This window comes from Terrapene carolina, unplaced genomic scaffold, assembly GCF_002925995.2.
Source record: "Terrapene carolina triunguis isolate 2854851 unplaced genomic scaffold, T_m_triunguis-2.0 Scaffold210, whole genome shotgun sequence".
Lineage (NCBI taxonomy): Eukaryota > Metazoa > Chordata > Testudines > Emydidae > Terrapene > Terrapene triunguis.
The window spans coordinates 46,593,648-46,605,481 of NW_020664561.1; the positions used below are offsets into that span (position 1 = coordinate 46,593,648).

At 43.0% G+C, this 11,834-nt stretch overlaps 1 protein-coding gene across 1 annotated transcript in view; it reads left to right on the plus strand.

Moving 5' to 3' along the window:
* Window positions 1–11,022, plus strand: part of LOC112107618 (leucine-rich repeat and IQ domain-containing protein 3) — a 56,535-nt gene extending 45,513 nt beyond the window's left edge. Inside the window, exons 6-7 of the mRNA XM_026655645.1 lie at window positions 371–515; window positions 10,280–11,022. Of these exons, the coding sequence (XP_026511430.1) occupies window positions 371–515; window positions 10,280–11,022 (888 nt within the window). The remainder of the gene's footprint in view (window positions 1–370; window positions 516–10,279) is intronic.
* Window positions 11,023–11,834: the final 812 nt, after the last annotated feature.

The window sequence follows — 11,834 nt, forward strand, 5'->3', positions numbered from 1 at the left end:
AGCTAAAGATAAGGTGTCCTTGTCACTGAAAAACTACAAAGGAATGCATCTTGGTATAACAGATGATGAGTGAAGAGTTGTTTAGACTAAAAGCTGGGATTTTTTCCAGGATTACAGAGGTGTGGGGTTGGAACAAGTATTCACCTAGCCAAGCAAATAGAGACTCTGCCTAGTAACAAATAGTCTTGCAAAAAGGGGGTAGCAGCCTACAAAAAAAGGAAGGATTTTTTTTGTCAAATCAGTAAAAAAGTATATAGAATATCTAATTGTTTATAGGAAAAAGTAGTATATGCTGTATTATTACTACAAATCTTCATTTTCTTGATTATAATGGCATGTTTAATTAAAATAAAATTTGTTTTGTTAACAGATCTTATATATGAATAATTTTAAAAAGCTTCCTGTTTTATGTCTGAGAAGAAAAAAACAACAACCAGTTTTCTCCATTTCATCCACATTGAGGAAAAAAGAAAAAAAGAAAAAACTAGCGGAACAAAGAATTCCACTGAGGAAGGGTTAGTAATCTAATCCTTTTGTAATACTTTACAAAAATAAAAAATCTAACTAACCATAAATGAGAAAAAGCTACTTGGAAAGATTTTAGCAATGATATTACAGTAACTCCTCACTTAACATTGTAGTTATGTTCCTGAAAAATGCAACTTTAAGTGAAACGACGTTAAACAAATCCAATTTTCCCATAAGATTTAATGTAAATGCAGGGGGCTAGGTTCCAAGGAAATTTTGGGGGGGCAGACAAAAGGCATTATCTACTGTACAATACTGTACTGTACTGTGGCGGGGAGGTGCCCCGGCTTACCCCTGGGGCTCAGGGCTGGGGGTGCGGGGTCTGGGAGGGAGTTAGGGTGCGGAGGGCACTCAGGGTGGGGATGCAGGAGGAGGCTCAGGGCTGGGGCAGGCAGGAGGTGCAGAACACTTAGCTGGGGCAGCTTCCGTTTGGTGCAGGGGGTGTGCAGGTGGCTCTGCGCAGTGCTGCACTGCCCCCTTGGCCGCGATTCTGGGAGCTGCCCCCCCCCAGCAGACAGGGCCACCCGGAATGCAGGGGCTTTAGGGGCTGCAGGGCCCTGGGCTAAGGGGGCCCCAGGGCCCTGGGCTGCAGCTCTAAAGCCCCTTTCGGAATGTGGTCCTGCGAGCACGGGCTGGAGGACTCAGGAGGAGCAGGGGCAGCCGCGCAGCCAGCGGCTGGAGAGAAGCGGCGCTTTCCCCTTCAAAGCTGTCCGGAGAGAACCAGCGCTCGCAGGGCCGCATTCCAAAAGGGGCTTTAGAGCTGCAGGCCAGGGCCCCGGGACCTCCTTAGCCCAGGGCCCTGCAGCCCCTAAAGCCCCTGCGTTCCAGGTGGCCCTGCCTGCCGGGGGGGGAGGGCAGTTTTATCACTCCTTCCCTCCCTCTCTCCCTCCCAGAAAGTCCTAAGCACCGCCAAACAGCTGTTTGGCGGCAGGGGGAGCACTGGGAGGGAGGGAGGAAAGGAGGGGGAGAAGAGGAACTTGTGCAATGCTCCCTTGTAAAGTCAGCCAAACGACGTTATAAGGGAGCATTGCACAACTTTAAACGAGTATGTTCCCTAATGGAGCAGCGACATAACTTCGAAACAACATTAAGCAGGAGGATGTTAAGTGAGGAGTTACTGTAGTTATTTATTATAGGTGGGGCTGGTAGTGTCACTTCTAATTAAAGTTGGTCAATACTTCACATTATCAGACCCTATTTTCAGTTGCTTATAACTTTGCCAAACTTTAATTATTTAGGCTAACTTTTTCCATCCGTGTGTCTGACTCAAGCTGTTTTTTTGTTTTAAATTTCAATCAAACCAGTTCAGCCATTTGCAAGAACGAGTCTAGGGAGCAATACATTATCTTGCCTATGTTAAAAAATCCTGGTGACCCTTTCTTTGAACAGCACTAGTGCCCCCATTCTTTGGAACAGGCACTTGAAATTTGCCTGGGTGGGGGGGCGGGGAGGGGTTGGCCTTTGTGTCAGGAATGTGCATTTTGTTACCCCAACAAAAATCCACCAACATTTGGCCAATTTATAAGCCTTTGGAAAATGTTAAGAAATTGTACTTTACACATGCTAGAGGAGACTTGCTAGAGTTTAACAGCTAAAATCTCTGAAAATTCCATCCTGACTGAGCATGTTTGAGTCTTTTACAGCTCCTAGCACTGACCAGACTGTGCATGCATCATCCCTACAGAGCAACGGAGCATTCTCCATCCCCTCACAGCTCCTGTGAATGACTGAGCACATTCTCTCCAGCCCAGGGCTATAGGAGCAAAACAGGCCTGTCCCAATAATGACTGCTCTGAGCTGAGGATGGGCCAAGCAGTGGAACTGGGAGCATGGAGCCTGCCTCTCCTGTGTTCTCAATGACTCCTCCCAGACAGCGTGGAGGAGGAGGCCATTTGATTCAAATACAAAGGGGACAAGAGCCAGACTTAGGGTGTTGCAGGGGAGGGCTGGGGGAATAGAGTGGAACAAGGAGCCTGGGTGGTGTGGACTAGGCCTGGAGACTTGTGGGGGTGGTAGAGACTGGGTCTGGGAACTAGGGGGACTGGCTGGGCAAGAAGACTGAGCCTGGGAACCAGTGGTGCACTGAGGGACAGATCTGGAAAGAGGCCAGAGTGTGGGGGAAGAACTGGAACTGGCTAGGCAAAGAGATTGGGACAAGGAGCAAGGAAAGGCCCGGACAATGAGACTGGATGAGAAACCCAGAGAGGGAGACTGGTCTGGGAACCTGACTTTCCCTGTAATTGCTGCTCTGAGTCAGACGGGGGCTGGGCACTGGGAGTGAGAGCAAGTAGTCTATTTCTCCTGTGCTCTCAATGACCCTCTCACTGGCATTCTGGCAGCATAGAAGAAAAAGTTATCTGGTGAGACTGGAACTGAAGGTGAGAGGAAAGAAACTGGGAGCTGGGAGGAGAGGCTGAAATTAGACTTGATGAGGCTGGGATAGGTTGGGCAAGGAGACTGGGACTGGAATTCAGTTTTGCTAGGGGGAACATGGAAATTGTACAATTAATTGGGGGGAAGGGGAGACTGAGACTGTCTGGACAAGGAGCCTGGGACCAGGAACCAGTGTGTGAGGGAATGAGAATGAGGCAGGAGGAAGGGGAGACAGATCTGATAAGGAGTTAGGATGCAGGAGCAGACTGGGGAATGGCTAGGCAAAGAAACTGGGAGAAGAAGCCAGAGAAAAGAGAGGTCAGGGCAACTAACTGAGGATGAGGTGGGTGCGGAGTCTGAGACGGGATGAAGAGCCTGGAGAGGGGAGATTAGGCGTGAAAGCCAGTGTGGGAAAAGAGACAGACTGGATGCAGAGCCAGGAGGTAGGAACTGAGACTGGGTGTAGGGAAAGGGAGAAACTGGGAGTGTGTGTGTGGAGGTGGGTTGGTGGGAATTGGAACTTGGATAGTAAGCCAACATGGGGAAACTATACTAGGTGGTCAAGGATACTGGGATTGGGATGAGAATCCTGAGGGGTGGAGATTGGTTAGGCAAGGAAAATGAAACTGGAAAAGGGAGCCAGGGGCAGGGACAGAGACAGGTTGGAGGGGAAAAGGGCAGGAGGGATCAACCTTAGGGGAAACAGGCAGAAGAATCTGTGCCCACTAGAGCACACTCCCATCTAGAGCTTTAAATAGAACCGAAAATTCCGGAGTTTCACTATTGCTCTGCTTTCAGCAAACATCTGTGAAACCCACTGGCAAAGTGTGTCTCTCATCACCTACTAGTGCTGGTCCATGAGAGCGGTCTGGTGTGGCTTTACGTTTGTGTGTCCTTGTCTGTGAGGAGCTTGCTTTTGATGATGAGCTTGGAGAGGTTGGGGGGTTATTTGAAAGCTAGAAGGGGTTCAGGGAAAGATTTCTTTCAGGATGGGGTCCACATTTAGCATGGGTTGTAGTTTGATGATACCCTGAATGGGTTCCAGTGTGGGGTGGTAGGTAACAACTAGAGATACGCATTCTCAGAGGGGTGTTTATCTCTGTATGAAGCAGGTTCTCTCGGGGTATTTGAGTTGCCCATTCCATGATGTGACCTACTTCTCTGGTGGAGTGTCCTTGTTTGGTGAAGGTGGTTTTGAGTGTGTTAAGGTGTATACAGGGCCAGTGCAAGGAAGTTTCGCGCCCTAGGCGAAACTTCCACCTTGCGCCCCCCCCCCCCCCCCCTGGGGGGCCCCCCCCCGCGGCAGCTCCCCCCCCCCGGGGTGCCGTGTGGCAGCTCCCCACCCCAGCTCACCTCTGCTCCGCCTCCTCCCCGAGCACGCCGCCTCCGCTCTAATTCTCCTCCCCTCCCAGGCTTGCGGCGCCAAACAGCTGATTGGCGCTGCAAGCCTGGGAGGCAGGAGAAGTGGAGCGGCGACCGCGCGCTCGGGGAGAGGGCATAGGAACGCTGTAAAAAAAAATTGGGGGCACCGCTTTTTGGCGCCCCCAAATCTTGGCGCCCTAGGCAACCGCCTAGTTCGCCTTAATGGTAGCACCGGCCCTGGGTGTATATCCCGGACTTTCTGTTTGGAGCATATTCTGTGGAAGTTGAGGGCCTGGCGGGAGGTAACAGATTTCTTGGGGGTTTTGGAGTGGTTGCTGGATCTACGAAGGTAGGTGTGGTGATCGTGGGTTTCTTGTATACACTTGTCCATAGGGTTCCATTGTTGAAGCTGATCGTGGTGTCCAGGAAAGTGGGTGAACACTTTCCACAAAGTGATCACACTATATCTGACCTATCAGTCCTCATCCAGAAGGGAAACCTGCACAACACTTTCAAAACACAAGCTTGGGAGCTTAAATTCATAACTTTGCTAGACACTAAAACTCATGGTCTTGGTAAAGACACTGGATTTATGGTTTATTGCAACAATCTGCAACCCACTAACTCCCCCTTTTGTCCTGTGTCTGCAGAGGTGCTAATGGGCTACTTCACCTTGAACGATCCCTTAAAAAATGTGCTAACTCTTTATGCTAAACTATCTGTTTGATCATGTATTTAGCTGTGACACACTTAGGCTATGTCTAGACTATGCAGCTTTTAGCAACACGACTGTGTCGTTACCGCTGTGTCGCTAAAAGGCACGCAGTGTAGCTGCTGTTTGTCTTCTCCCCTGATGACAAAAACTTCTACCCCCAAAGAGCGGCGTTAGCTGTGTCGGCAGGAGAGCACTGCTACCGACAAAGCACTGTTCCCACCGGTGCTTGTCATCAGCAAAACTTTTGTCTTTTGGGAGGGTGTTTTTTTAACACCTCTGAAAGACAAACATTTTGTCATTCAGTTGCCAGTAGACATAGCCATTGTGCCTTTCCCAGACCTTAACAAGAGCTCTGTGTAGCTTGAAAGCTTGTCTCTGTCACCAACATAAGTTGGTCCAATAAAAAATATTACCTCAACCACCTAGTCTCTCTTAATATCATAATCTTTAATTTTTATTTGAATGGTGAAATTATGGAGAATATGGTGCCCTATAACATCAACAATTTTTATCTTCCCCAAACATGGGTTTTCAGGGGACTTTTTACTCAGTCTAATGTCAAGTTTGTAAATTATTTAAAGGACCTTGTCAGTACTTTCATCAGTTGCATTTTGAGGTGCTTCTTATTTTAATATAATTCATGATATTTAATTGTATTTAATTGCTCCCCAGTACAACCTACTGTTGCTATTAGTTATTCTGTTAATTCAAGTGGCTAATTTAAGTTACGATTGGTTGTATGCAATGTAGGCTGAGCGCTTTCATAAGAGACTTGTGCAACCATAGCGGTGTGATCATTCCAGGAAATCAAAATAATGTCTATAATAACATCTTTTTACTGAACAAAGTCTTTAAAGCATTGTAGACATTTAAAAAATCTAGTATACATAAGGAAATGTTGACTCAGTAAGTGGTGTGCTAAATAAACACAGGAGGCCACTCTGTCTGCCTTATATGTATGTTGGGAGTCCCTCTTAACAATGAATAGAATGATTTCAAGAAAAGCATTTTTGAATTCCCACATACCTCAAAGAGTAAGAGAACATCCTAGTAGACATACTGAACTATTCCTGTTGACATAGTCAAAGGATTATTGTATTGAGGATGGCAGGGGGGAAAATATCTGAAATATGAGACATGAGCTTGATCTACATTATTTGCCACAAATCTTAGGTAAAACTCATGTATTCTATTACTGACATGTAGTTATATACCCTTTTCAAAAGGAAACTTAATGTAAACCTTTCTCCAGTTTTCACCCACAAAAAAACCTTTTCAGCGTGAAAAGAGAGAATGTTTATGCACACTTCTTATATGATTATGATCAGACAAATGATTCTGTAAAATGACATTTTGGTGTTTGATATTTATTCTCCTTAAGTCACTCTGTAACAAAATTGCTCAATTTTCAAATCAAAACAAGATTTTTTAAACTGACAGCACTTCAAGTATCTTGAAATCAAGCCATTTTCTTTTTACTCTCATACATTGTCAACAATAAATATTCTATAGTCAGCATATGGCTTGTTTTGCATGATGATACGTGAGGCAGAACAAAATATAGCATGCTCCTATGCAACTACTCATATTGGCTCTGCAGTTCTTACAGTACTTAAGCTTATTTTATCAGTAAATGAAGCAATCTGACTGGCACACATGTAAGAAGTGGATTTGATCAGAAAACAGGTAAAACAAAAAATCTTTTTGTGACCATGGCTATATTGCAAATGCAATTATTGCATAAAAATAACAGTAAGTCCTTAAATGAAAGCCACAAAGGCCAAAAAATTCACTTCATGCTTCTTACTATGTTCCTTGGCACTGTAAAGCTCTGAGAGAAGTGCATGAGCTGAACATAGAATCATAGAACTGGAAGGGACCTTGAGAGGTCATCTTGTCCAGTCCCCTGCACTCCAGGCAGGACTAAGTATTATCTAGACCATCCCTGACAGGTGTTTGTCCAAAATCCTCTTAACAATCTCCAATGATGGAGATTCCACAACCTCCCTAGGCAATTTATTCCAGTGCTTAACCACTCTGACAGGTAGGAAATTTTTCCTAATGTCCAACCTAAACCGCCCTTGCTGCAATTTAAACCCATTGCTTCTTATCCTATCCTCAGAGGTTAAGAAGAACAATTTTTCTCCCTCCTCCTTGTAACAACCTTTTATGTACTTGAAAACTGTTATCATGTCCCCTCTCAGTCTTCTCTTCTCCAGACTAAACCCATTTTTTTCAATCTTCCCTCATAGATGATGTTTTCTAGACCTTTAATCATTTTTATTGCTCTTCTCTGGACTTTCTCCAATTTGTCCACATCTTTCCTGAAATGTGGCACCCAGCACTGGACACAATACTCCAGTTGAGGCCTAATCAGCGCAGAGTAGAGCAGAAGAATTACTTCTCGTGTCTTGCTTGCAATAGTCCTGCTAATACACCCCAGAATGATGTTTGGTATTTTTGCAACATCGTTACACTGTTGACTCATACTTAGCTTGTGATCCACTATGACCCCCAGATCCCTTTTCACAGTACTCCTTCCTAGGCAGTCATTTCCCATTTTGTATGTGTGCAACTGATTGTTCCTTCTTAAGTGGAGTACTTTGCATTTGTCCTTATTGAATTTCATCCTATTTACTTCAGACCATTTCTCCAGTTTGTCTGGCTCATTTTGAATTATAATCCTATCCTCCAAAGCACTTGCAATCCCTCCCAGCTTGGTATCGTCCGCAAACTTTATAAGTGTACTCGTCTATGCCATTATCTAAATCATTGATGAAGATATTGAACAGAACCGATCCCTGTGGGACCCCACTCATTGTGCCCTTCCAGCATCACTGTGAACCACTGATAACTACTCTCTGGGAATGATTTTCCAACCAGTTATTCACCCACCTTATAGTAGCTCCATCTAGGTTGTATTTCCTTAGTTTGTTTATGAGAAGGTCATGCAAGACAGTATCAAAAGCCTTACTAACGTCAAGATATACCACATCTACCGCTTCCCCGCATCCACAAGGCTTGTTACCCTGTTAAAGAAAGCTATCAGGTTGGTTTTACACGATTTGTTCTTGACAAATCCATGTTGACTGTTATGTATCACCTTATTATCTTCTAGGTGTTTGCTAATTTATTGCTTAATTATTTGCTCCATTATCTTTCTGGATACAGAAGTTAAGCTGACTGGTCTGTAATTCCCCGGGTTGTCCTTATTTCCCTTTTTATAGATGGGCACTATATTTGACCTTTTCCAGTCTTCTGGAATCTCTCCTGTCTTCCATGACTTTTCAAAGATAATTACTAATGGCTCAGATATCTCCTCAGTCAGCTCCTTGAGTATTCTAGGATGCATTTCATCAGGCCCTGGTGATTTGAAGACATCTAATTTCCATACCAAGATGTGACCCTCAGGCCAAAAAGTTTGCCCACCTCTGCTCTACATTGGATTGATCCCAGGGGCATGTGAAATTAGATCTGACCACCTCTGAAGTCCTGGAGAATCCCTTGAAGAATTTTCTGCCTTACTGAGTTGGTTTTAATCATATACATGTTTATTTTTGTGTTTCATGTTTGTGTCACAGCTTGTTTGCTGTTTATTTAGTTACTCTGACTTTTTATAGTCAGTTGGTAGTGTTTCAGATAGAGCATGTTCCAAGAGAGTAGCTGGATTAAGTGACCTGGCCCCTGTGTACATAGACTAGGGGGAGAGGCACACAAATTCAAACTGATTACTATGTGCAGCATAGAGTCTTGCCATTTGCAACAGATGAGGGAAGGGAGCACACCTGTACTAAAGCCAGTGTAGTGGGTTGTTGTGTCACTGCTAGGACTTGCATAGCCTGTTCCAAAACGGAACCTTTTGGAACCTGATGGATGCTTGCTCAGGTGAACCATTGCATGGAGAGGGTGGGTGTCCAGCCGAATAAGCCACAGATTACGAAAGTGTCATGATTTTTGCTGAAACCTGTGATGGCATGGGTCATCAAGGCACATGGGTCAGGCTGCAGTTCAACAAGGATCACCCTGTCTAATTTAATTCAGTTGATTTGATTGAATTAGTTATCAAATTTGCATAAGCTTTTATTTAATACCATGTCACATATCTGCCCTCATTTACCATTTGCCACAGATATATCTCATCCCATCACTTCTTTCTACCCAGGCCATTCCCTTGGACACTTATTTGTTTTTGAACCTGCTCTTGAACAATAGTTCCCACTACCTCCAAGTTACATCAGTGGAAAGTCCAAAAAAGTAGCAGCAAAAAACTTTAAAATCCACACGAGGCAAGATAATCATTTATTTTATTTTATTTTTATTTGAATTTTCTTTTTTCTTACCATACAACAAAAAGAATATCCATGGCTTTGGAACATGCTTGAAATGAAAGGCATTTATGGTACTCAGACAAGCTTTAGTTTCATTTTGTGCTTTATTCTCTGCAAAAACTATTAATTGCCTTGTATACACCTCTCCTGTAAACATTTTCATATAAATAAAACCAATGACAATATTTCAACATGTATTATACTCAGAGTATAAAAGGGAGAAAGAATTTGTGGTGGACATGAATATAGAAGATGGAGTACCCAATTGAATATGACTGATATTTAATTTTAAGAGACACAGTGAAATAGAGGTTGAGCAAGGGATATATTTTTAAAAATGGGAATAAAAATTGATATTATTTCTAATAATATTATTTAACTGTTACATTATTTTATGCTGTGATTTTTTTAATATCAGTAGGTTAAAAAATTCTGCCTTTAAAGAGATAGCTGGTATAGGAACTTGTGAAACTTTCAAAAATATCATAATTTTCTTTTGATGAGTAATAGAGCAGGGTGCTGATCTAAAACTTATTAAAGTAAATTGAAAGATTCTGATTGAATTCATTGAGGGGTTGGATTAGGCTCCAACAAGAATAGTAGCTGATTTTTAAGTTGGCACTTACTACTATTATTATTAAATATTTTGAAACTTTTGCACAGCCATTTTGACACAATAAAAAGCAGTCTATTAGACTTAACTCTGAGCCTTTGCTTATCATTATTAGGTGTGTTGAACAAGCACATTTTGGCAGATGATAATACTGTACTGATATGACAAGATAATTTAAATTCTTATTTCAAAGTAATATAATATTTAATTCAAACTCACAAGAGGATAGATTGACTTAAATAGGACATTTATCATCAGTAGATATTAAAATCTAATAAAGAGTCTGAAATAATAAGAAATAGTAAATTTTTATAATCAAATACGCATCACAGATTAAATATTGCATTCTTTGTATTGTAGGTTTCTTGGACATGGAGAAACCTAATATGGAGGAGCAGGTAGAAACTAAATTTAGGCTTTCAGTTTGTAAAGCTGCTTTTCATTCCATGAAGGATAAGCTGATGATATTTCAAAAGAAAGAGGAAGAAATTTGGCATGCTGTACACCCATTTCATTCTCTTGTTCATCCTGCTCCACAGCTTAAAGCTGTGAATCACCCAGTAAGTATAGAGAAGAGGATTTTTGCTAGAATGTATGGATCTGTAAGACTTGAACCATTTTATGTTATTGATAAAGCCTACAGGGAGAGTAAGAGATGTGAGATCCAAACTAAAAAGATATGTGGGGTTATGCAGATGCAAATTGCCAAAGGCGAAGCTGACTACTGTATTAAGGGTTTTCTTGAGGAGAAAAAGAATGGTGTTCAGAAAAGATGCAAAGAAGAAGACATTAGAATTCAAGAAGCTTTACAACAACATCAATTGAGAAGATCAGGATTTATTGAAAAAGTAAAGCAAAGGCATGCTCAGTTTTTAGAAACCAAGAACCAAAAAGCATCAGAGTATTCATTAATTCAAGACTTCAGCATTCAGCATGCTTCTTTGACACAGAGTTTGTTTAGACTTGACAGATTGAGGAAAAGTGAGGAAACCATAAAGGAAAGAACGAGCATTGTTAAGGAAAACAAAGAAGATATGGAAAAATGGAAGGAGCTGATAAAAAATTTTCAGGGGCAGAGGTATGTTTCTCTTAATACTCAGTAGTATAATATGAATGCTGGATTGGATGTGGATCATTTTTCTAGATTGAAATACATCCATATGTTAGAATGTTTTGGATGCTTTTTGTAGAATAAACAGAAATACAAATAAATCATATCCTTGCTCAGTTCCAAAAACAGATCAAATATCAGAGTTACAGTATTGTAAACAAAGTGTTCCTCTAGAACAGGGGTCGGCAACGTTCAGCACGTGGCTCGCCAGGGTAAGCACCCTGGCGGGCCGGGCCAGTTTTATTTACCTGCTGACGCGGCAGTTTCGGCCGATCGTGGCCCCCACTGGCCGCGGTTCGCCGTCCCGGGCCAATGGGGGCAGTGAGAAGCCACGGCCAGCACATCGCTCACCCGCGCCGCTTACCCTGGCGAGCCGAGTGCCGAACGTTGCCGACCTCTGCTGTAGAAGTAGAACCACAAAATCAAGGGGAACTTTAAGTACATCCTTAATACCTCTCTTAGCCAATCCTGTCCCTTGCACCGAATCTGAGTACAAGTGCTAGGTACATGTGCTGGGTACTTGGGCAGGTGGGGAGACCTCAGGCCTGAAGTGGCCTGTATAGTGACTTGTTTGCCTCCCAGAGGGAAAATCCAACAGATCCACAAAGTAGTGGAATTCAGAACCACCTTCCTCAGCTCACCCAACTCTGCATCAGCGTGGAAGTTCCCTGTGTGCACCACCTTCCATAGCTAAGGAGGACAGGGCAGGATTTGCCCATTTACATAAAGTGAGGAAAGTGACCATAACCACATTTCAATACTAATGTGATTTTTTTTAAAGGGAAAATTCCACAAAGAAAACAT